Raw genomic sequence first — 27,632 nt, forward strand, 5'->3', positions numbered from 1 at the left:
TAACCTTCTGTATCAGCATATGTTGCCTTAAAACTAGGTTTTGAAAATGGACATGTTTACACAAAACTAACCAGCAATTCGGGTTATGACAACATGAGCTGCATGCCCTGTGCTCAGTCCTAAAAAAGTTTTGAGTTCCGAGGGACTTTATATAATCCTATTTCAACCCATTAACTTACATCATTTTCATATGAAATTTTTTTTTCCTATTACTACTTCTTTCATTTTAACTACTTTGGCCCATATCATAAACTTTATCTATTCCAATCATACCATTAAATCTGATAATAAATAGATGCAATTAAGCGTATTAGTATTTAAAATATCATTAAATTATATCCAACTCAACTTATACACAACAAACACACAAATATACATTGTGTATTTGAAAAAGGCCTGTGTGAGAAATTTCTAGGACACATTCCAGTGCTCAGAATGTAAGAATATCCTTTGAGGTTTACTTATTAGCAGCTTAGGTATGCAGAGCTAAATTGTTATTCTTATCTAACTCCTAGTTAGAATGACATCATGCAGTATGAGACTCCTGTACTCATCTGATAGGTTAGTAAGGAAAGTTGTATAATATGATCCCAATGTTCAAATTCGATTTTAGAAAAAATGGTTCATTAAGTGTAAAAGTCTATCACATTTATTCAGTTTTCTACACAATGATTTATTAATGTTGTGGAGCTTGCAAAACTTCTGAATGCCATTTAAAATATTGCCCATTTCAGAATGGAACAGCAACACCACCTCTAAAATAATTGGATGAAATATATTTTATGCTGTGAAGTAAATTCTGTCAATAGAAAAACAAGAAAATTTTCAAAGTTAGAAAAACTGATTTTCCAATGCGGTACTGAATAGGTAAAAAAATTATCTTGATATTTAGAATACAACCTAGAAGTTGGTTACAGTCGGAAAAAAACAGTAAAAACTCCTCACCAATGGAAGGCCTCAGTATGGCAACTGGCAGGGTTGAACTGAATCTGTTGATCAGCCCCTCTGCAGCACTCTTAGTATAGATGTAGGTGTTAGGCTTGGCACCTAGCAATCTGGAAGGAAATGTACAAGATTAAATAAGAAAGTAGTACCAGAAAGAGGGCATACATTTAATCAATGTTACATTGCAGCATAATTATGCTTTGGTAATAGTTAACATGATTTCTTTTAAAATTAACCATATATAGCTGCACAAGTGAACTTTTACATAAACTAAGTTATACACCGAAGGTAATAATTTTTACATGGTTTTAATAATTGTAGAAATTACTGTAGGATAATTGCATCTTAAAACAGTTTATTTATTCTTAGACTCTTACTCTCAAACTACAGTTTTTTTATATAGTAATCTATATATGAAATCGCAGTTTCTGTATGTTTGTGGTCGTGAACTCAAGCAACCTGTTTGGATTGACTTGAAATCTTTACAAAACGTTGTATTTCTGTATAAGAATGTTCTTATATTCTTTTTAACCTCGTAGATTCAAGATTTCTTATGGAAACGAGAAATGCAAAGCGTTCCACGAAATTGTAGTGTGCCAAAAATAGCAAATGACTTTTACTAAAGACACGTTTATTTACAGTAGCTAAATGAATAAGAATAGAGAGATCAGTATAACTAAACGAGCCATTCACTCCGTGATTACAGAGGAAACTATTGAATGTAGCGAGCCCGTGAGTATTGAAAATTGAATTACTTGTACAACACAATACACTAGATAAAAAGCTTTGAGGTGGGAGCGAATTTGTTTTGCACTGATAAGTGAAACGATACTGATTATGTTTATATAAATTGATATGATTCCTAGACTGAATCAAAGAAATTTAATATTACAAGCTGGGAAGGAGTATGCCACACACCGTGTGTTGTCTTAACCAGCTTTGCTGAGACTGAATGCAAAATTTCTATTCTATAGCTACCATAGACTACAGATTAGCAACATGTATTAACTTGTATGTCACACATTAAACAGTCATATAATTGTACTCAGTTTGTTTTAAAATTTATTCTGTAATTTTCTCATCGTCATGGTTATGAACCCATAAGGTCATAGAAATGTTAGTTCGTTAACAATCAGCCATCCTATGGAGTGACATATACTATACTCGAACTCAATGTTGCCTTTATAGGAATTAATTTCAAGTTTCAAGGATAGTTCGTTCTGAGATATCGTGCGGATAGACGGACAAAGATGAAGTTTTCAGTCCTTGGAGTGATTGACTTTGCTAACGCTCAGTCAATGAACAAAGATTGGTAAGCAAGGACTCTGTATTGTATCAAGCTCACAGAATATATTCATTCATACGAATAATTCCCAAGGACGAAAACGAGGGTACAAACGAGGACAGAAAGCTGAGTGGTCCGCGAAAAAGGCAGGTGTATCTTTTTAACACAAATGTGTGATAGTTTGGATAATACTGTACTTCTATGCGATTGTTGAGTTTAGCTCCAGTTCACCGTTCTCTACGTGAATCATTTGAAATATAACGTTATCGCAGACTAGACCCCTGAAATATGGAGTCATGTTCATGTGAAGGGATCCAAAATAGACGGCGACAAAGAACGAAGAAGCTCAAAACAAAAGCGCGCCTCAAACCAGAGATTTCGACTGCTAGCCGATTCAACCCACTGCGACGTTCCTCGGCCTGTACCTAGATAACGGGTCATCTAACAATAGACGCTTGATGTATAAAATATAATTTTGATTTTCTATACAACTTGCCCCATGGGCACCGCCAACAATTTTGATGGGGGCAAGCATTAACAAGGAGTAAGTGTAGAGGGTATGTTAGCCCAATTAAATAGTGTTTAGAGAGCTTAAACGTCTTTCACATATATCGCAATATTTAATTACATTGTAAAGTAGAGGAAATATGTTCAATTTACTTTTCTCTGATTCTAAGTTACATAGTTAATCTGACTCTGATTAAGTTAGATATTTAGTATCCTATTAATATTACATATGAGAAAATTTGTGACAAATGATTTTTGACAGTCCCATGTTTGGCTGTTTAGATGTTTGATAGTCATCATATAAAATCTAGTGGACATTTTTCTTTTATTCCAATATTTCTTGGAGATCGGAATAAACCATAAACATGTTTTTATTCGCAATTACTGCTCATTATAAAATAATTATTCATGAATTTTGTGTTCGCGTGAACAAAATACCATATGTTATAGCGTGCTGCAAATAGTTATGATAGTTGTATTGTCTGACTTTTACTATAGATGGCAGCAGTGACGAATTCAAGTCATTTAGTTTATTGTGTATGCCAGAATTTAATTAGTTTATTTTGACATTGTAAGACGGCATATTTACAGTATGGATTAGTTTTGCTCTGAGGCACATTATTGATTAGATAGAAACAAATATAAATAATAACTATACCAAACTTAAAGAGTAAAATTTCGAAAATAGGGGGAAAATTTTGTGCAGTATCATTTTTTGTTACGTTAGTACAGTTCTTAAATTGAACGGCTTATTTTAAAATGTGTTGGTACATCCTGTAAATACGGTAAATTTCGTTTTTTGCCTAAATGTTAAGTGTAAATAGACGTTTTAATTGATGTACATACAACCCATGTTTACATTTGAAAACTCCCCAATCGGGGCCCTTTTGGGACATTTTACAAAGTTGTAAATTACAAGTCTGTCGTTTCTAATCTCGTTGAGGACCAGTACTTTCAAAAGTACTGAAAATAACTTCTCACTTTATCTAGTCTCACTTAACCTTTACAAAGTTCTAACGACTCCAAAAAAAAAAACAAAACTGTGCCATTGGGATGGCAATGACCCGCTAGGCTCGGGAAGGGTCAATAAACTCCGGGAGGTCGGGATCACATCAGATTACCATTGCTTACGACAAATGTTGCCACCTGTTGTATCTTTAAAAATACAAATTTTACACCCAAGCACAAGCAACAATCTACGAGGAGAATCTACGACACTTTAATACACATTTTAGATTAAAATAAGAATTTATATCCTTTATTAATCTACTCTAATACTTTTGTCCATTAATATGTTGTTAAATATAAACTTTATTAATGTTTGAATCCTTCCACTTTTTATTCCACCCTTGCTCCTACATGGCGGTCGGCCAAAATGTATAGGTGTACTATATTTTTTTAGCGGCCTATTCATGACGTGTCTGCTGAAGGTCCACATAATAAAAAATAGACACTTTACATTTTAAAACTCGTAATTAAATTTAAATTAAACATGAGTAGCAAACAAAATGGTATAATATTATTATGTAACATTTTCACTCTTGACCTTGTTTGGTGTATTAACCGGCGGCGGTGGTTGAGTGAAACGACTTTTGTTGCCGAGTGCCGTGGGCCAAGCGTTTTGAGATTCTTGCCACCCAAAACCTCGGAGTCCGGCTCGTTTTTCAGAGGAGCTTAACATTGCATGACGTAGTCTATTTTATGCTTCACCCGAGGTTGTATCGTGCGCCCTAGCCTCGATCCAGACCTAACTGCTCGCAACACTCTGCAGACAGCTGGCCGAGGATACCTCACGCGGCATTAGGTTTTATTTCTTGTACTGTACTGCTATTACTGTGGTCATGGGTTCTCTTCAAATACTGATTGAAAATCGTTTTACTGTTTCGGTAAAGATTAAACATTTACGTTATATAATCTTACTAGATTAAGCATTTGATAGCAAGTCTTGATTAGTTAACAAATCATAATAAATTGAACAAAGATCAATCGTCCGAACGTTTTTCTATTCAGATCTCTATCTTGTCTAATTGCAACCTACTAGAATGGTTGAATAATAATGTTGTACGTAGTCTAATATTTTGCAAAGTGCACATTTTGCGTACGGTAGCTTGTAACTGCTACAGTGGTTATATTTTGGTAGCTATTGTTGTCTTGCATTTTGTGAATGATTGTTAATTTTTTTATTGTTTCCTAATTTGGTGCCCTTCAAATTTTAGCACCTGTGGTCATGAATTCCCCCCCCCCATTTATATTCCGGATTTCAATTGCAAAATTATCACAATGTAAGCCTCCTTAACTATAAAACAGGCTTTAAATAAATTTCGTAAGACTTTTTGAGTATTATTCCTAATGCAATACATTTTTTACAAAAGACTCAATAAAGAATCATTAATATATATAAAGAATATTTAATATACTGGCAAATAATCAATAAATAAACGTCAAAATATAATATTTGTCAATAAAATAACCAATAGAAAAATTAAGTTATAACTATCTTCCAACACTTTTACTTTCAACGTAAAGGAGTTTTTGTTTTTAATGATTTATTTACAAAAAGAAGTAAACTAAACAGTTTAAATATAATAAATAATCATTTCATTTAGTAATCTATCTTACTGTACAATTATTGTACAACTTCTGGACCTATTTTTTCTTGTATAATTTTAGGTACCAACGTCCCACTGCAACTCATCCATTAGTTCAAGCATTAGTCCAACAGTCAAACGGCTATACTAAGCATACAATGTACAATGCATGACATAACTTTGCACTTACAGAGGCGCGATGTTGTCCAACATTTTTTCATCGAGCAGCTCCGAGAGCAGTATTAAGGTATCCGGACAGATAGGAGGTAGACAGACACTCTCCGGTATAACGACAGAGTCACAGTTAGAGAAGGCTGTGGACACGTACACAAATGCCTGTAACAAGATCCAAGTCCAGTGAATAGATCTATACTAGAGAGTATAATCAGGGCTTCAGGATACACGGGAGACGGACTAACTCTCTCCGGTATAACGGCAGAGTCACAGTTAGAGAAGGCTGTGGACACGTACACAAATGCCTGTAACAAGATCCAAGTCCAGTGAATAGATCTATACTAGAGAGTATAATCAGGGCTTCAGGATACACGGGAGACGGACTAACTCTCTCCGGTATAATGGCAGAGTCACAGTTAGAGAAGGCTGTGGACACGTACACAAATGCCTGTAACAAGATCCAAGTCCAGTGAATAAATCTGTACTAGAGAGTATAATCAGGGCTTCAGGATACACGGGAGACGGACTAACTCTCTCCGGTATAACGGCAGAGTCACAGTTAGAGAAGGCTGTGGACACGTACACAAATGCCTGTAACAAGATCCAAGTCCAGTGAATAAATCTGTACTAGAGAGTATAATCAGGGCTTCAGGATACACGGGAGACGGGACTAACTCTCTCCGGTATAACGGCAGAGTCACAGTTAGAGAAGGCTGTGGACACGTACACAAATGCCTGTAACAAGATCCAAGTCCAGTGAATAAATCTGTACTAGAGAGTATAATCAGGGCTTCAGGATACACGGGAGACGGACTATCTCTCTCTGGTATAACGACAGAGTCACAGTTAGAGAAGGCTGTGGACACGTACACAAATGCCTGTAACAAGATCCAAGTCCAGTGAATAAATCTGTACTAGAGAGTATAATCAGGGTGTTGTGTACGTGTTACGGGGAATCGGAATAAAAGACTGAATTAGTTTGCATCATCGACTGTGCTCGGTTAAGGTTGGAGGGTAACTGAGAGAGAGACAAGGGCAGGACACTGGAAGTGGTAGTGGTGGTATGATCTGGTGGCGTGATGAGAACAGCCAATGGCATTTATTCAAACTGATCACCCCATATGACGTCACAGCATCATACGATCATACAGTTGGACTTTGGCTGTGGCTTTAACTTGCCAGTAACAATTTATAATATGTATAATAATTATTATTATAATTATTATTGTAATTCAATACATTACATTTCCTCCCTTCCAAATTTCAAAATAAATTGAATTCACACAAGTCATAGATAAATTAAACAATACAAGTGTAATAATAAATATATAATAAACACATTTAAATATAAATAACACATATCATTATTAAATGTCATCCTTAAGTACTGTAAGTTATTTACAAGTTTAATTTCTCTACAGGTTTCCTAATACGAGTTGGGTATCTGTTTGTATGATCAGCTGTTCTAGTGACAGGAGAAGGAACAGCTGAGGGTAGAGAAAGACGTGGTCTAGAATGAGGGGTAGTGATGTGACATGGAGAGGTATGATGCGGTGAGGAGGGGGAGAGACCAGCTGATCTAGTGAGGTCAGTGTTACTAATTCTGACTGGGTTTGGAGTTGGCGGACACTGAGCGCCTGTCTCACGCTCCGCAACTGTACGGTCCTGAGTGGTGGAATTTGACTGTCACTGTCAACAATACTACTGTGTAGTCCTATCAGCTGATCAATATGTATACTCCAAATTAAACCAGTTTTTGTCATAACAGAATACATCACATTATTTAACTGTTTTATTACAATGCCCTCTATCCATTTGTCTTTAGAGCGATAATCTCTCACTAATACAGATTGATTAGGAAATAGAATTCTCGTTTTTCTACCGCCAAAATATTCTTTTTGTTTGTCCTGTTTTAATTGCACAGTTCTGGCTACATTAGGTCTGAGTAAATCTAGCCTGCACCTTAGTGGTCTATTGAACATTAATTTGGCAGGTGTCTCGTTAGTAGTACTATGAACGGAGTTTCTGTAATCAAATAACATCCTATTCAAGGCTACTTTAGTATCAATATTTTCTTGAAAAGCCAATCTTATTTTACGTTTAGCATACTTAACTGAGTTCTCAGCCTGACCATTAGACTGAGGATGATAAGCTGGTGAAAATGTATGTCTTATACCATTAAGTTGCATGAAATTTTTAAATTCAACTGAGGTAAATGGTGGTCCATTATCACTATGGATAGTGACAGGTAATCCAAATCTAGAAAATAGTTCTCTTAACTTTTCTATAGCTAGCTTAGCTGAAGTAGAGCCTACTTCAAATAGTTCCAACCACTTAGTGTAAGCATCAATTACTACCAAGTAGGTCTTATCTTTGAAAGGACCCAAGTAATCAATATGCAATCTTTCCCATGGCATAGATGGATAGTGCCAAACATGTAGATTACTCTTACTAGGACTAGAACGTTCCATAAGACAGGAAGAGCAATTGTTCGCTAGGCTTTCAATGTTTTCATCTATATTTGGCCACCAAATATAGGATCTTGCTACTGACTTCATTTTTACAATTCCCAAGTGACTCGCGTGTAACTCATTTAATACGTAGCTACGCAACTTGTTAGGAACAACAATTTTATATCCCCACATAACAATGCCATGCTCAACTGTTAGCTCGTCCTTCCTTTGGAAATAAGGTAACAATTCCCTATTCTCTCCTGACAAAAAATTTGGCCATCCGTAAATCACATAGTTATGTATTTGTTTTATAATAGGATCATTTTGGGTTTCAGCTTTTACATCTTCAAAAGTTAAAGGTTCTGAACTTTCAGCGATACAGTGTAAATAGGTACCTTTCCACCTTGGTTCATTGTTATTATTTACAACGTGTTTAGTGCTTAATGGTAAGCGTGATAATGCGTCTGCGTTACCATGCTTTTCTGACCTTACATACTGTACATCAAAATTGTATCCACTTAAAAATAATGCGTATCTTTGTAATCGGCTTGCTGCGAAAACAGGTAAACCCTTTTTCGGTCCAAATATGCTAATTAAAGGTTTGTGATCAGTACACAATGTGAATTTTCGGCCATACAAATATTGATGAAATTTCCTTACTCCATATACTACTGCTAAAGCTTCCTTATCTATTTGTGAATATTGACATTCTGCTGGTGATAAAGTACGAGAGTGGTATGCAATAGGTTTCTCAACGCCTTCAGGGGTTATGATACTAAGTACGCAGCCCAGCCCTGTCGAGCTTGCGTCTACTGCTAGTTTTACAGGCAACTTTGAATCATAATGCGCCAAAACTGGTGCTTTAGTCAAAACATCCTTGACACGGCTAAATGATTTGAGACATTTTTCATCAAAATCAAATGGCACGTCCTTTTTTAACAAGTTGTACAACGGACTCAAGATTGTTGACAAATTATTGATAAACTTTCCATAATAATTTACCAAGCCAATAAAAGCTTTGACTTGAGTGACAGATTTAGGTACAGGTGCTTGATTTATAGCTTTAATTTTAGATTCAGAGGTATGCAGTCCATTTTTATCGATATTAAAACCAAGATACTCGATTTTTTCTACAAAGAACGTACATTTATCTTTCTTTACGGTAAATCCTTTTTCACTCAGGCGTTTACAAACCTCTTGCAACCTACTTACATGAGTTTCGTTATTAGGTGCGGTGATAAGAATATCATCCATGAACACTGATATGCCTTCTAAATTATGCAAAGATTGTTCAATAACTCTTTGAAATATGCCTGGGGCTGATGAGATTCCATAAGGCATTCTACAATATGAGAAAAGACCCTTATGCGTGCTAATTGTACATAATTTTTGTGACTCACTGTCTAACTTTAATTGCATATAGGCTTGACTAAGATCTATTTTAGAGAAACGTTCTCCATGCTGTAAATTTGCAAATAAATCTTCTATTCTAGGTATCGGGTACTTGTCTACTTCTAGATACTGATTTAGAGTAACTTTAAAGTCTCCACATAGCCTAATTTCACCGTTCTTTTTTAATACTGGTACAATGGGCGTTCCCCATTCCGAGCTGCTTACTGGAATTAACACTTGTTCGTCAACTAAGCGTTGTAGTTCTTTTTCTACCTTACTTTTCAATGAGAATGGTATCGGTCTTGGCTTAAAATACCTAGGTCTAGCATTTTCTTTTAGATTCAGTTTTACTGGTTCGCCTGTATACTGACCTAGTTTCTCAGTGAACACTTGAGTAGGCCATTTCCAAAACCTGTTATTTAGAATTTTTGTAATTTTACAGTATTCATTAAAAACGTATAAAAACATTACTAATTAACATATCTTTTTGATTTTTTCACCAAAAATGTTAGAAAAATGTCCTTTTTTTATTTAACAAAGTCTGTATAATCACAAGACTTTTGTTTTTTAGTAATTAAATATTGAGTTTTGGATATAGCTGGTTTTGGAAATGATAATGAATATAACTGGTTTTGCAACTGTACAAGAAGCCATTTTGTTTTTTGGTACATTTCCAAAATCAGTTGAAATGATTTTAATTTCCAAAAACAGTTAAAAAGGGTTTGAATAAATAAATTACCTGTGACAAATTTTAATTTTATTCATATTTATTAATAAGTACAAAAGACTTGATGATTTTATTTTAATAGTGCCCTTTCATGGTTGTGAAGACTTAACGAGAATATAAAAATAAAAAGTAATTAAAAAGAACTTTAACCAACAACATCATGAAAATGTCACTTTATTGTCCACAACATCAATGTAAAAAGGTTTCTATGCAACCACTTCATCTTCATCCTCCATTAAATCGAAGTCAATATCTTCATGCTCAATAGGTTTACCGGTATTTAAGTTGGCTTGCTGAACAAATACATTTGAATAGTATTGCAAAAGTTCGTTTTGGCTCCATTCTTCTCCAAAATGAAGTTCTAGAAGTCGTTTCACATCATCAAGTTTGGCGGATTTTACAGGAATTCCTTTGCTCACCTTTTCTGATCGTATATTCTTCAAAGTTTTTCCTCTTCTGCATAGAGTTTTGCACTTCCCACTTTTAAAATTATAAAAAGGTTCTCCTCGAACCAAAACAGTTGTCAACGTTTTGTTTCTTCTAAAAAAAATCTTTTTGACTTTTGGAATTGAAAATGCCAGTCAGTCGTCCTCTTCAAAACTTCATCTAAAGACTGTTTCCAATCAATAACCTCACAGTTTTCTCCAAGTTGAATAACTGTTGTAACTTTCCGGAACAGTTCAAGATATTTATCAGGATTTTCAATAACACTATTACTTTTGAACTGTCGCTCAAGGATTCCGAAAACCCTGTCAGGTGGGATAAACAAATGGCCAACGATGGTAAAAAAGAGAACGACTTCTTTGACGTGTTGTGGAGCTGTATTTAATAACCAGTCAGACAGCATGAATATTATAGTGCTACTTTTATTTTGGCCACCACAACCGTCGGAAAAGAGATGGACAGATGTGATCCCATTCATATCTGTAGAACATAGTCTATGGTTCAGGGCAGAAGCAATTTGAACTGATCCCTTAGCATATTCATTTTCACACCATACATAAGCAAAAGTGTTTTCCTTATTTAAATTGGTTTTTGAATCTCCTTCAACAACTGTGAAATTGTACAAATACATCTGGCGTCGATAATATGCTTCCTGATCTGGTATTTTAGGAAGAACTAAATTTTTTTGGCAGTCATAACTTAAGATTAACACATTTTCTTTCTTTTCTTGCAATGCTTTAAAAAATGTATCAGCTCTTCTTTTGTGAGCAAGAAGTTGCAGCTTTAGATTGTCTCGTTCTTCTTTGTTGCGTTCTAAATTCAGCTTATTCATAAGACTAGTGCAAGTAGAGCATTTGTCACTATACGGGGCATGAAAACTAATATTAAAATTTTCATTGAAAACATTCCTAAAAAATTCATATTCAACTCAAAGATTTTCATCTTTTTCCCTAGCTGTATACATCTCCCACATTTTTTTTACTGATAGTTCACTTAGTAGATATTGACGTATTTTAATTTTCCCCCTTGAGTAATGATTCTGAATCGGCTGGAATGTTTTTATAAAGTCTATTACAGCTTCCTTTTTTTTGGAACTTGTCAACTTGACGGGCACCTCCTCGTGTTTCTTGGGGAACCTCACCTGTTTGCAGATATTTTTTACATAACCTTTGTAAGCGATCACGCCCTTCTTGTATTATTCCCAAAAATGCAGTTCTGCAGACCCTTATTTGCTCGATCTCTCCTTCACTCAAATAATTATTTTATAAGAATGCAAAAACTTCATTTTGAAATGCGCCTAATCATATGAGTGAACAAAATAGCTGGTTTTGGAAATGTTTTACTTTGACGCCATTTACATTTATTGATATATAACAGGCTTTGGAACAGTAAAGATGGAGGAATAAATAACAGGTTTTGATACTGAAGCTTGAGTGAAAATAACAGGTTTTGGAAATGAAATCAATTTTTAAATCCAATTTTCTTGCTGTTTTAGCAGGTTTTGCAACTTGAAAATATTTCAAAACGGTAGCAAATTCACTAAAGTTACCATGGCAACCATTATCTCAATTTCGATTTTTTTGACGGAAAGCTGGTTTTGGAAATGGACTACTCACTTCTGGAAATTGATTAGTTAGCTCGGACGTCATTGTCTCGAAATTAGCCTTGTTATCTATAGGTCTGTTTATAACACACAAGTTATTTTTAAACGAAATGTCAACTCCCAGTACTTTAAGCCAATCACGACCCATTAAAGGATGTGAACCTCTTCTAATCACATACAAATCTAAGCATTTATGTATTTTCTCATAGCAAACATCAACATTAACTTTGCCCACAGGTATAATAGGTTCATTAGTGTACGAACTCAAAGTTAGGTCGTTTTCTAACAATTTACAAGAACTAAAATTATTTTCATAAAAATCCTCACTACACACTGTGACACTAGCTCCAGTATCAACTTCAAATATGGTTTCTCGACCTTGCACTAGGACTTTAATCTTAATTGGGTCAACTCTAATTCTTTCACCGTGAGTTTCATTTACTTTAAATAAATTCTGTATGTCCTCGACATAACTCTCAAGATTTTCATCACTCTGAACATAATTCTTAGAATTATTTGAATCTGACAGTTCTGAACTATCATTTACAAAATTATGTTTCTTATAATCTTTGTTTTTCTTGTTTTGAAAATTAGACTGATAAGATATACCTTTCTTAACTTTCGAAAGCTGATTGTCTGGTAACTTACTAATTTCAGTAGATCGACATACCTTAGATATGTGATTTCTTTTACCACATTTGTGACACACAACACCAAACAATTTGCACTGCTTCCTATAGTGACCACACTGCCCACAGCACGTACACTGCACCTTGACTTCGTGCCTTGCGTTGTAGCTCGCGCTGCCACCGCTGCCGCCGACTCTCACATGTGGGTGGTGATGCGCTGCCATCCGCTGGACCCGGCTGCCGCCGTTCACTGTCAATGCCGCCGCATTCTTCTCCGCCGCTTCCACTGAGCAGACGATTTTCACAGCCTGGTCGAAGGTTAGGGTGGTCTCTCCCAACAGCCTCTGCTTGGTCGACTCACTCCTGATGCCGCTCACCAGTCTGTCTCTGAGATAGTCGTTGAGGGATGCGCCAAACTCGCAGTATGCAGACAACTTCTTGAGGCTGGCGATGTACTCTGCGACTGATTCTCCTTCCTGCTGATTCCTTTTGCTGAACTTGTACCTTTCAGCTATGAATGATGGCTTCGGGTACAAATGGTCCTGAATTAACTTCACTAATTCATCGAACTTTTTCACTGAAGGTTTTTCCGGCGTACATAAATCTCGTAACAAACTGTACGTTTTCACACCCACGACTGTTAGTAACGTACTAACCTTTTTGTCGTCACTAATACTGTTACAATCAACGAATAATTCAAATCGTTCAACATACGAATTACAAGTTTCTGCACTGTTGTCGAAGTCACCGATTCCGCCAATAATTCCCGCCATTTTTACTGTTTCACTAAATAAAGACGAAATGTTCCAATTTACGACCTTGTCTTCCAACATCAAAATGTACCGATTTTGAGTCCACGTGACGCCAAACTACAGACACACTTCCTCCCACTATAATTTTCGGAGAAATTATTTACGCACAATCGAACAGGTTGCATTGCACTGGCGGGATCGCATTAATACCTCGTCGCCAATTGTTGTGTACGTGTTACGGGGAATCGGAATAAAAGACTGAATTAGTTTGCATCATCGACTGTGCTCGGTTAAGGTTGGAGGGTAACTGAGAGAGAGACAAGGGCAGGACACTGGAAGTGGTAGTGGTGGTATGATCTGGTGGCGTGATGAGAACAGCCAATGGCATTTATTCAAACTGATCACCCCATATGACGTCACAGCATCATACGATCATACAGTTGGTCTTTGGCTGTGGCTTTAACTTGCCAGTAACAATTTATAATATGTATAATAATTATTATTATAATTATTATTGTAATTCAATACATTACACAGGGCTTCAGGATACACGGGAGACGGACTAACTCTCTCCGGTATAACGGCAGAGTCACAGTTAGAGAAGGCTGTGGACACATAAATCAGTGCCAGTAACTATCATACACACGTTTGAATGTTTTTTAAATAGTTCAAAATTATGATGTTTCAAACTCGTAAAACCTAACAAATTCAAGTGGAAAGATGTAACGTTCATTACACCTATCAATAACTCTCTTAAAAACTAAACATTTTTTGTATTTAAAGTTTGACTTTATCTTAGATGGTTGAAAAATGGTACGGTACCCAAATTGTCACAACGTTTTGTTTCATTTAGTACGCCGTTGTGTTTTCCTATCTTTCCCTTAGGGTATTCAAAAATATCCATCAATTGTTGTCAAAACTTTTTCCACAAAATGAGAGATTACCATATACTAAAAGAGCATATTCCTATTAAATTTCAACGTTACGATTTATCTATTAGTGACCTGTGACGAATTTGTTTGATAATAAACCAAATAGCAATGCCAGCTATGTTTTTAAATAAACATATAAACGACGAAGAATAATCAAAACTCTGTGACAAAGCAATATTAATATTCGTTGTAATGTTGCAGGTAGAACATATAACGGTTTCTTATTGTAATCACGATATTGGTCACAACGACCAATAAAATCCTTTGTATTAACTGTGTATTTGTATGAATAAAAGTAAATTAAAACCAAAAACGGTACTACTACTGTTTTGTACAGTTATTTGTTTATTTTAATAGACTTCAGCATATTGGAATAATAGATGTACTGCGAATATACTAGAATCAAACTACATTCAAAAACTTATGATAGATAAAAAAATTACTGAAATTGAGGTTTTACCATTTTACAGTAAGTACAACTTACTAAAAAGTACAACTGTACAGTCTCTCTGCTGTACTACCTGTATATTGCGAAGTAAAAATGCTCGCTCGCTTGTGATGTACCAGTTCAACGGTAGTATCGCTAATACTACACTGAACTCCTCAGAGAAAATCAAACAAGATCGCCTCAAAACATTACATACTAAGGCTGTTTTGCAATCCACTTAGCAGACTACTCGTAAACACACAGGTGATGTAGGATTACTCACTACACACACACACACACACACACACACACACACACACACACACACACACACACACACACACACACCACACACACACTCACACACACACACACACACACACACACACACACACAACACACACACACACACACACACACACACACACACACACACACACACACACACACACACACACACACACACACACACCACACACACACACACACACACACACACACTTGTTCATTAAGGCGAATCGATCGTGCATTAAGAAATTAAGTTTCATCCTGACATACTACCTGTTGTGCAAAAACTTAATGTGTGGAATTTTTGCTCCGGGAAAACGCATGTTGACATGCCTCAAGGCACACTTGTTTCCTTTAGCGACCTCTACATTAACAACGCGTTGCTCGTTTATTGTGCTCTATCGAGAGTTACGACTATTGGTCCATGGATTTTCATAATATTTCGTATAAAACCGCAGGTAACTACTTGGAAGTAATATTTGTGTGAGACGTCACTTTCTCAGACAATTGAGAGGCTTCTCTTTTAATACAAAAGTCTTTTGTATAATGTACATGTAAATTAGTAAGTGGGGAAAGGTCTGACTTGTAAAACGTGAGTAAAGGCCCAATCCTATAAGTGGACATCTATCACCGGAGATAGAGCTATCTGACTTTTAACAGTTCATTTTATTTTAGACTGGGAATTTAAAAGTGCTGTATTTATGACCAAACAAGTTACAGAGAAGCACACTTCCGAAAATGTCTGCACAGAAATTCTCTCAATATAAACGAATTCAATCTTACTGGTAAGTTGGTTTGTTTAGTAACAGATAATGCAGCTAACATGATTAAGGCTGGAAATTTATTGAATGTAAAACATCTTGGCTGCTTTGCACACACGTTGCAATTGATTATTACTGATTCGCTCAATATCACTGCTGTTAAGCCTATAATTTCAAAGGCAAAAGAAATAGTTACGAAATTCAAATCAAGCAGTGTTGCCTTTGAAACACTTAAAAAAGAGCAAAAACGTGTTTCAAAACCTCAAATTAAATTGATACAAGAGGTACCTAACCGTTGGAATTCCACATTCCAGATGATTAAACGCATTTTGGACATAGGCGAACCACTGATCGTAGCAATATCAAAGCTGGAGAAAAGTAAAATAACGTACTTTGCAGCCGAAGAAGTTTTAATTTTAAATGATATAGTGCAATTACTTGCTACATTTGAAGAGGCAACGGAAACCATATCAGGGAGAACTACGCTACCTCATCACTGTTAATACCAGTTGTTTATTGCCTACAGCACAATGTGAACGAGATTGGTAAACAAATTAAAACAGAAACTGGGAAACTTGTACATGCAATGATTGTAGAAGGAATTAACAAGCGCCTTGTACCTTATGAAAGTAGAACGATCACTCAACTTGCTACAATATTAGACCCCCACTGGAAGAAAACGCCATTCCTAAAACCAGAAAATGCCGAATCCGCCCAAAAAGCGTTCGAAAATGCTCTCGCTTACCATCTCAAAAAGGCAGAGGAAACCAACAACAGTGGAAAATCACAGTCTTCTACATGTTCTGAGGCGCCACCAGAGAAGAATAGCAGCAAGGCCAAGCACACCCTTTTTTCTATTCTCGAAGAAAGAAAAGAACCTGTTAAACTTCAGACAACTAACACCACTGACAGTATTATTACTGTTCGACAGTACCTTCAGGTAAGAACACCTATATTCTTTATTAATTTAAACCATTTAAGATTAACAATTAATATACAAGTTTAGCAATGCTAAAATTTCCTTAACTTTGAAAATGTTCCTTAACATATGCAATTATATGTACTTATATTTCTGTGGTGATGACAAACTCCAATAATTTTACTATCAGTATAGGTTTAGACAAAGAGATATACAGGCGTTTGATATCATATTAATGATAAATTAGGGTTGGCAGCAATATAAATGTGCATACAATTTTATAACATACAATATTTGTCTGCATATGTGCTACTTAGCTGCACCTTTGCTTTAGGAATTGGCTCTACCGCACAAGGAAAAAAACAAACGTGCTACATTATTGGAGAGACTCCCAACATGCCAGTTTAAAGTCATTGGTAAAAAAATATCTGTGTCCCGGCTACATCCGTGTCTTCGGAAAGGATCTTTTCCAAGGCGGGCCAGATAATAAGTGAGAATAGAAGCAGGCTCAATCCACTAAAAGCCGATAAACAAATCTTTCTAAAAACAAATATGTGGATTTTAGAAAAATAAGTTCCAGTGTATATACTAACTTTTTTTCAGAATAATATACTAAATAACTGAGTGAATTATGTTTCGGGCAATTATCTACTTTTAAATGTAATCTTTATTGTAATTCATATTATGTACGAATAATTATTAAAATAAATGCATACTGTTTTAATTATTGTTTTGTTTTGTATTCTAACATCTTATTTCTACAATTATTTCGTATATTTTATTTTTATGTAGCTCTAGCAAGTCTCGATTATTAGGCACCGATAGCATCTAAGCAATCGATTGTTGTGTACAATCGACAATCGGCCATCCCTACCTATAAGAGTGATCTATATCTAAATTAATGTATCAAATAAGCCCCCGCAGGGGCTTCCAGAAATTGCCAGTGTGGGCGATATTTCACGCCCCCACGGCGGAGTATTGGTTAAAGTTTTCAATAAGCAATAATCGCACCTCAGATGAACTTCATTGGTTACGATATTGCCACTGCGCAAAGTTACCTTGATGATGTAGCTGTTGAGTAGTGTATATAGACAAACGTCGTTTGACAACTGAGAGGGAAAACACTTTACATGTAGAATTAACTATGTATGATTTACTTAAAACTTAAAATCTGAGTTGAAAACACACTGTTTTAAATATATGTGCAAGTAATGTACAAATGAGTTTTAGTGTTTTCTAATAAAATATAATAAAAGATGATATTTTCATTGTAATATTACTATTATGTTTTACCCGTGCTGCCACCTTGTGGTGTTGAACAGATACATCCCAAAAGTCGCACCACTAGCGCTACTGCCTGTGAACCGGTATATCACTGGGAGGACTCTGCTACATGATCAATTATACGGGTAGTATAGCAGACAAACCACACAGTTGTACCTTTTAGTACTGTAAAATGGTAAAAGCTCATTTTTTGTAATTATTTGATTGTATAAATAAATTATTGAATATAGTTCAATTCTATTATATTCATAGTACTGTAATAAATAGTTCCAATATAGTTGTATATTAAAGTTACAAATAACTGTACAAAATAGTAAAGTTACTTTGGTACTGTTTTTGGTTTTATTTTATTATTAGTCATACAAATAAACAGAAATCTCAGTAGCGTAATTACAATACGAAACCGATATATAAGTTCTGCGACATTACAAAGAATCTGAATATTGCTCTGTCACAGTGTTTGGATTATGCTCTGTTGTTTAGGTGTTTATTTAAAACATAGCTGACATTGCTTTGGTTTGTTATTATACAGTTCACTAATAGATAAATCGTTATCAACGTTTAAATATAAAAAGAATTCGCACTTTTAGGATGCAGTACCAATGATTGCTCGAAAATTGTTTTTAAAACAAGTGATAGACATTTTTGAATAGCCTAAGGGAAAAGTAGGAAAACACAACGGCGTACTAACTGCAACACAACATTTTGATATTTATTATTTTGGGTGCCATTTGTCAGTTTTCCTACCGTTACCATATAGTATTCAAAAGTGTCTATCACTTGTTTTAAAAACAATTTCCTCACGATGAGAGGTACCGCATACTAAGAATGTTTTTCTATAAAATTTATGATGGATTTATTTGATAAGAAACTATTATTTATAATCACAAAATTGAAAATTCATAATGACCAATAAGATCCTTTGTATTAATTGTTTATTTATATGTTTAATAATAAATTAAAGCCAAAGACGGTACCAAAGTAACCTTACTGTGTTGAGCAATTAATTATTTCTACATTTTAATAGACTGAAACATATTGGAATTGTATAAAAATATACAGGGTGATTCAAAACTAAACGGCAATCTCTCGAGAGCTTATTCTATAGCTAAAAACAAGTAAAAAAGTTCATATAACCATATGCCCGGAAACGCTTCGTTAGCGAGTTACGCCTAGCGAAAGATTTCGCCCGGATTTCAGAACCCTTGGTGAAGTCAGGCCGTATAAAAATGGTAAAGGTAGTTACAAAGATACAAATACGATTGTTTTTTATGTTTTTATATCTGACAAATTTATTAAAATTCGTCCCAGACCTGTAAATGCAATACTTTCAGAGATATCTTACGTAAAACACAAGAATTGGTGCAAAGAAATAACACATTTTTGTGTTTAACGTAAGATTACTTCCATAAATGTTAAATAAAGGTCATTTTTTTCTTAAACAGATTTGTAGAACATTTAATTCTGAAAAGATTCATGTGAATTACTTAGGAAAAAGATTAATAATAGGTATTGAAATTTAGCTTTATTTAAAAATAAAACAGACGCACAAAAATGCATATTCTTATCTGCATAAAATATTAACTAATGTTTAGGTTGTGAGTAACAGCTGATCATTTATTCAACACTTTTTATCGTCATATTTTCTTTGCAAAGGTTGGCAATATCAGCTGATCAACAATTAAGTTCATGAAGTAATATTTGAATAACCTTTATGGAGGTTTTTGTATTGTGGCGTGTGAAGATTGTATTTTGTGAGATCCTGTGATTATTTGGAAATATTTTATACAAGTGTATAAAATATTTTATTAAATATTTATTTTTAAAATATTTTATTAAATATTTTTAAATATTTTTATAAAAGTGTATGTAATTATCTTAGTAAATAATGGCAGATAATGTAAATGGTATGTATTCGTTTGAAGAGTATACGGACATGATACTGATTTACGGCAAAGTTAACAAGAATGGTTTAGCTGCAGTTCAGGAATATTGTGATACTTTTCCACATCGAAGAACACCTGATCGCAAAACATTTGAAGCTGTGGAGAGACGACTTAGAGAAACTGGTAGCTTTAAACCGAAGCGAATAGATAATGGTCGTCAACGTAGCGCAAGGAACTATAATAATGAACAAGCAATAATAAATGCTGTAGAATTATCACCAACCACAAGCACCAGACGATTATCACGTCAGTTAAATATTTGCCAGTCAAGCGTATGGCGGACACTTCATGAAGCACAGTTGTACCCATTCCATATAACACGTGTTCAAGACTTATTACCGCAAGATCTTAATAAACGGAAGATGTTCTGCCGCTGGTTAAGAAGAAATTGTTTACGACATCAGTATTGTCTTCGGCGTATTCTCGTTACTGATGAATCCTGTTTTACTAGAAATGGAATTGTAAATTTTCGTAATACCCATACTTGGGCGTACGACAACCCACATGAAACTGCGACGAGGCATTTTCAACATACATTTTCAGTCAATGTATGGCTTGGTGTTCTGGGTGATAATTTGATTGGTCCATTTTTCCTCCCTAATCGACTTAATGGAGTAGCGTACTTAAATTTTTTAAGAACACACCTGCCTACCCTCTTGGAAGATATTCCTGTTCAAAACAGAATAAATGCATGGTTTATGCACGACGGAGCACCTCCACATTTTTCTAATGATGTGAAAAACTATTTAAATGATACATACGGTAGACAATGGATTGGTCGAAATGGACCAGTAAAATGGCCACCACGTTCTCCTGACCTCACGCCAGCAGACTTTTTCTTATGGGGTTGGATGAAGTCAATTGTTTATTCAAAACGGATTAACACCATAGAGGAGTTACGTAATCGCATTACAGAGGCGGCAGAAACTATCAAGAATGCTCCAAACGTTATGAAACGCGCTAGAAAAGAGTGGATTCGTCGTGCGAAAACGTGCATTGCTAACAACGGAGGACACTTTGAGCAACTATTATAGGTGATTATTACAGTTTTATAAAGGTAAATACATTTTATGTTAATGTTCAGTCTAGAATAAATGATCAGCTGTTACTCACAACCTAAACATTAGTTAATATTTTATGCAGATAAGAATATGCATTTTTGTGCGTCTGTTTTATTTTTAAATAAAGCTAAATTTCAATACCTATTATTAATCTTTTTCCTAAGTAATTCACATGAATCTTTTCAGAATTAAATGTTCTACAAATCTGTTTAAGAAAAAAATGACCTTTATTTAACATTTATGGAAGTAATCTTACGTTAAACACAAAAATGTGTTATTTCTTTGCACCAATTCTTGTGTTTTACGTAAGATATCTCTGAAAGTATTGCATTTACAGGTCTGGGACGAATTTTAATAAATTTGTCAGATATAAAAACATAAAAAACAATCGTATTTGTATCTTTGTAACTACCTTTACCATTTTTATACGGCCTGACTTCACCAAGGGTTCTGAAATCCGGGCGAAATCTTTCGCTAGGCGTAACTCGCTAACGAAGCGTTTCCGGGCATATGGTTATATGAACTTTTTTACTTGTTTTTAGCTATAGAATAAGCTCTCGAGAGATTGCCGTTTAGTTTTGAATCACCCTGTATATTTTTATACAATTCCAATATGTTTCAGTCTATTAAAATGTAGAAATAATTAATTGCTCAACACAGTAAGGTTACTTTGGTACCGTCTTTGGCTTTAATTTATTATTAAACATATAAATAAACAATTAATACAAAGGATCTTATTGGTCATTATGAATTTTCAATTTTGTGATTATAAATAATAGTTTCTTATCAAATAAATCCATCATAAATTTTATAGAAAAACATTCTTAGTATGCGGTACCTCTCATCGTGAGGAAATTGTTTTTAAAACAAGTGATAGACACTTTTGAATACTATATGGTAATGGTAGGAAAACTGACAAATGGCACCCAAAATAATAAATATCAAAATGTTGTGTTGCAGTTAGTACGCCGTTGTGTTTTCCTACTTTTCCCTTAGGCTATTCAAAAATGTCTATCACTTGTTTTAAAAACAATTTTCGAGCAATCATTGGTACTGCATCCTAAAAGTGCGAATTCTTTTTATATTTAAACGTTGATAACGATTTATCTATTAGTGAACTGTATAATAACAAACCAAAGCAATGTCAGCTATGTTTTAAATAAACACCTAAACAACAGAGCATAATCCAAACACTGTGACAGAGCAATATTCAGATTCTTTGTAATGTCGCAGAACTTATATATCGGTTTCGTATTGTAATTACGCTACTGAGATTTCTGTTTATTTGTATGACTAATAATAAAATAAAACCAAAAACAGTACCAAAGTAACTTTACTATTTTGTACAGTTATTTGTAACTTTAATATACACTATATTGGAACTATTTATATACAGTACTATGAATATAATAGAATTGAACTATATTCAATAATTTATTTATACAATCAAATAATTACAAAAAATGAGCTTTTACCATTTTACAGTACTAAAAGGTACAACTGTGTGGTTTGTCTGCTATACTACCCGTATAATTGATCATGTAGCAGAGTCCTCCCAGTGATATACCGGTTCACAGGCAGTAGCGCTAGTGGTGCGACTTTTGGGATGTATCTGTTCAACACCACAAGGTGGCAGCACGGGTAAAACATAATAGTAATATTACAATGAAAATATCATCTTTTATTATATTTTATTAGAAAACACTAAAACTCATTTGTACATTACTTGCACATATATTTAAAACAGTGTGTTTTCAACTCAGATTTTAAGTTTTAAGTAAATCATACATAGTTAATTCTACATGTAAAGTGTTTTCCCTCTCAGTTGTCAAACGACGTTTGTCTATATACACTACTCAACAGCTACATCATCAAGGTAACTTTGCGCAGTGGCAATATCGTAACCAATGAAGTTCATCTGAGGTGCGATTATTGCTTATTGAAAACTTTAACCAATACACCGCCTGTGGGGGCGTGAAATATCGCCCGCACTGGCAATTTCTGGAAGTCCCTGCGGGGGCTTATATAATGAATCAATTAAAAAGTAAATCACTTTAATAGGACTGGGCTATTCGTGTTTTACACGTAGTAATTGGCTTACTTGTGCTACTGCTACTTTAAAATAACTGCGATTTGACTTGTTAGATCTATGATGAGTTATTGAAGTGTAAAATAGAGATTTTTGCTACTGCATGCATATACAATCTGAAATGTGATTTATAAAATGTAGTGATAAAGGCACATTCTTACAGGTATATGCCTACCATTTTGTGTATTTACTATTCATTTTAATTTCAATAATTTTAAAAGTATGGTTTTATTTTATGTCATATTTCACATTTTAAATTATTTTGACCAATACGTTTAATAGCTACAATACTAGTTACAAAGATACTATTAAGGACGAACTTCATTCTTAGAAGCTTAGAAACACGTTTTATTTGCATAAAGACTTACACGTGTGTGACTATTGCAACTTGAGTGAATTATATTTCCGACGCTAATGTTGAGTTCCTTCTTGCCACGATCAAGAAAGTATACTATGTCACAGATCAGAGAAACCTACTTCTGTCAAAGGTGAGTTTATATCCGTCTTAAAATTTATAGTAAAAGTTAGATAGTAACATTGTCTTTTAGATCTATACTTAGTATGTGATAAAATGTACAGTTAAAACTACATTAATGATGCCATTCTGTTTCTTTAAACTGAAAAATGCAATTAGTATATTTAGAGCTGGAAATGGTATATTAGTTCAAAAGCACAGTCCAGCGAACTTTCATCTAGCATAGTTCTTGCCGACTGCTTCAAAGAGAGTCTTCTGAGTTAAATTCTGACTAATAAATTAAAACAAAAAACTGTATCAAAGTAACCTTACTGTTTTGTACAGTTATTTCTTCATTCGAATAAACAATTATTTGAATTATATATATAATGTGAATACAGTAAAATCGAACTACACTTGATAGTTTATTTATACACTCAGCTAAAAATTAGATTTTACCACTTTACTAATTTTCATGACGTTTCGTTGCGTTACAGTGTTTTGGATTCCTGCATTTTCCGTAGGTTCATAGTCAATTGATTTTGTTACATTTTTAAAACTTGTTTTTCGTTAGATACTGTATCTTAAGTAATTAATTTCCCTACAATTATCTAGATTCTAAACATTTCTGTCCAACAAATATTTTATTCAACTAATTTTATTTACGGATGTTCAAACTGTAACCCGCTGTTTTCTAAACCGAGTTCTACCCTGGAACTGAAGTTTTCCACAACTCTTAACAATTCTCCATTTATTGATTGAACAACAGCCCATATCCTCTCGAATCGTGAGCTTGTGTGCACAAACCAAGTCTTTAAACTTCTCCACAAGTACGTGTTTAGGTTAACTAAAACAGGTTAAATAATATATAGTTTTATTTATTATAGTATAGTATTTATTATAGTATAGTTTTAATATAGTCAATCAAGAATTCTAATTTATTTTTAGTCTCTATGATTAGACTGTAATAACAACACGAATTCCACCGTATATGTACATTTGATTTATTGTTTTATGCTCAAGGATTAGATGCTCCTTCGTCATCATTACAGCTCAAGACACAACGCTATATTTACAATTAGATTTTCGTATAAATATGATTAACTTACAGTTTGCAAGTAAAAACTTGTATGTACAAGTCAAGCAGAAATATCAAGTAAAAGCTAGTGATAATATATAAATATTAGTCTACTAAAATATTATTATAACTTTCAGCTCATAATATTGTGTGTGTGTTTTTTTTTTTTTTTTTTTTTTTTTTTTTTTTTTTTTTTTAGTTTAATCGTAATGCTATAAGAACCAGAAGGGCTAAAGGGGATATTCAATCTAAATTATTGCCATTGTTTCTACCAAGGATTACATCTACTTCGTCACCATTACAACTGCAGGCACAACGGATTTACAATTACATTTTCATATTAACTAAAAGTTTGTAAGTGCATATATTACATCTATGTTAACGGAAATGCTCTGGATTTTAACTTAAGCGTCCCTTTATGACAGGATTTTTCCACACGGGCCTAAACTAGTTCAACTGTTACAGAAATCGGTCAAGCTATTCAATAAAATTACATAAAATACTGGACAGAAATTTCAGAGGTATTTAATAAACAGTTTCACTCTTCGATTTCAGAGCCCCATCTTTAACTTGAAATAAAAAATGGATCAGGACATTAGAATATCCTTAATTTACTATCAATATATACTAGTCTCAGAATGGTTTGGAATGCCATTTAAAGTAATAAGCTCATGGTGTCTCCGTTGTGATATTAAAATTGCGTACGAGACCAGGGTGAATGCTAGGGAATGATATTTTTGTCAAACATCTACTTTCTCAGAAAATGCAGATGCCTCTCCTTGTATACACGTCTTTGTATAATTTACATCTAAATTATTAAGGGAAGAGGGTCAGACGTGTACATATTTATGGGTTGCGATTCACGTACCTACTACAAGATCGAGGCTATTATGTAGTGTAGGGTGCGACTTTACTGCTGTTAGTACCTGAACGAACGTAGCAGGCAAGAAATCGAAGGACGCTGTCTCAGCACCACCTGAAATAAGCACACCTTTATACTCCGACGTCACGCCTAAGGGGCGATTATTCAGGCATGGACACAGTCAATGCGCTAAGTTATCCCCCATCCCCCCGATTTCAAGGGGGTGTTTATTCAGTGCACGGGCACGGTCAAGACACTGAATTAGCACCCCTCAGTTTCAATATTTTCGTTAATTAATACATTAAAAACTAATGTATTAATGTTGCAACATAGCAACCAAAGCTTTTAATACCAATGTTACAAAGGATAATCGGGTTTACAATATTTTCCATTAATAATGTTCTAAAAATAAATCACATCGTTTCGAAGATTGCAGTATTCTAATTAATACACAGTAAAAAAAGAATTACATATATTTAAATTAAATAAATGTATTTGATTATTAGTTATATATCATTTTTAATTTCTCAACTATGCAGTATCTATATCTCGTATTCCACATTTTTATTTACTTTGTCTAGTTATGATTAATTTATTTTTTATATGAGTACTTAAAATGTTAATTCTTATGTTATTTATAAAGGTAGTATAAATAATACGTGTCAATTGCCACGATAGTGTTTAGTTGCATATATGTTTTCAATATCGGAAAGCATAAAATAATCAAAAATTTAAATTCGGTAGATGCGAAGGTAATTTATTTGACAGCCTGTACACAACTATACAGTTGTATAATTATTTACAAGGCTAAAAGTAACATGTAGGATATAAACTATTTATGACAAGCAAAGTCCAGCCTGTAAGGCTGTGCTATTCCCTAAAACGACCGATAGGCTGTATTTTCTAAAAACCTTTCTATGCATATAAATAAACTCTACATTGCGGTAAATTTAGTTGTAAAAGCCAATTGAACTAACATTTTAGTTCATGTGTTATTTTTAGATGGAATGCGGTAATATTAAGGGATAACAGCCTTCCGTATTCATGGAGTTGCCGTCACGGAAATAAGAATTAGTGACAACTGATTGTCTGTTAATATTTAGTTGTTAATACGAGCATTTCGAAGTAATCTTGTTTTGAAAACTGTTTGCACAAAAAGAAATAATTTGTGCCTATGTGACCTATAAACTGTGTTATCTAGTGAGTTTACTTGGATGATAAGAGATCCGCAAAAAATAACTAAAGATCTATCAAAAATATGTAAAGATCTCAGTGTCAAATGAAACTGAAAATATATATTTCGAGACAAAAGTGAACTGTAGGCAGCAACTACCATGTAAAGTGTATTGAGGATATTCTTTTAAAAAATTGGTATAAAATCCAATTTAATAAACTAAATTGTGAAGATATGCATGTAAGGAACCAATAATTGGATTCTTGGACATAGTAGCAAGGAATAATTTACAATAGCGGAAGGAATATAAGAGTAAAAAAGATAAAGCAAAGAGAAAGCAGCGAGCCAGTGACAATTGAAAAAAGAATCGAGGTGTACTAAATCAGGACATGGACGTGGTCAAGGCGATGAATAACTACCCCCCTATTCTAAGGGAGTGCTTATTCAGGACATGGAAACGGCCATTGCGCCGATTTAGCACCCCCTTTCACGTCACGAGCGAGGGGATGCTATGTCCAGGGGGTGCTAAATCAGGCGCTCTGATATCGCGGTACATGATAGGTCGACAGTGATCCTGGACCGTGACTGCGACTTTATTGTTATTAGTAACAACAATATATTAGGTAAGAAATTACAGTAGTAGATGTTATTTTATTCGATCTATCAGTGTCAATACAACTTTTTCTAAAATAAAAATATTATGGTTTATGTTAGGAATTGTGATTATTTAAACTGTGTTACTGATCCAGATTATCAAATTAATGCATGTACATAAAATGAACTTGTTAGTCTTTATGCAAATAAAACGTATTTCTGAGCTTCTATGAATAAAGTTCGTCCTTAATAATATACTTTGTA

At 34.2% G+C, this 27,632-nt stretch overlaps 1 protein-coding gene and 2 non-coding genes across 8 annotated transcripts in view; 1 reads left to right on the top strand and 2 right to left on the bottom strand.

Annotated features, from left to right (window-relative positions):
- The window catches only part of LOC124353937 (putative fatty acyl-CoA reductase CG5065), a 49,368-nt gene that overhangs the window by 9,414 nt on the left and 12,322 nt on the right, over window positions 1-27,632 (bottom strand). For all 6 annotated transcript variants that reach the window (XR_006921647.1, XM_046804003.1, XM_046804002.1 and 3 more), the window contains 2 exons: window positions 5,516-5,661; window positions 946-1,055 (listed from right to left, as the gene is read on the bottom strand). Coding sequence is in view for 5 of the 6 variants with exons in the window: in XM_046804003.1 (XP_046659959.1) it covers window positions 946-1,055; window positions 5,516-5,661 (256 nt within the window). In the remaining variant the exon portion in view is untranslated. The remainder of the gene's footprint in view (window positions 1-945; window positions 1,056-5,515; window positions 5,662-27,632) is intronic.
- On the bottom strand, window positions 17,742-17,882 carry LOC124356370. The gene has a single exon (XR_006921856.1). It is a non-coding gene; the product is annotated as a U4 spliceosomal RNA (small nuclear RNA).
- Window positions 22,996-23,137, top strand: LOC124356371. Its single transcript, XR_006921857.1, has one exon. It is a non-coding gene; the product is annotated as a U4 spliceosomal RNA (small nuclear RNA).

The sequence above is a fragment of the Homalodisca vitripennis genome, chromosome 2 (genome assembly GCF_021130785.1).
Source record: "Homalodisca vitripennis isolate AUS2020 chromosome 2, UT_GWSS_2.1, whole genome shotgun sequence".
NCBI classification, from domain to species: domain Eukaryota; kingdom Metazoa; phylum Arthropoda; class Insecta; order Hemiptera; family Cicadellidae; genus Homalodisca; species Homalodisca vitripennis.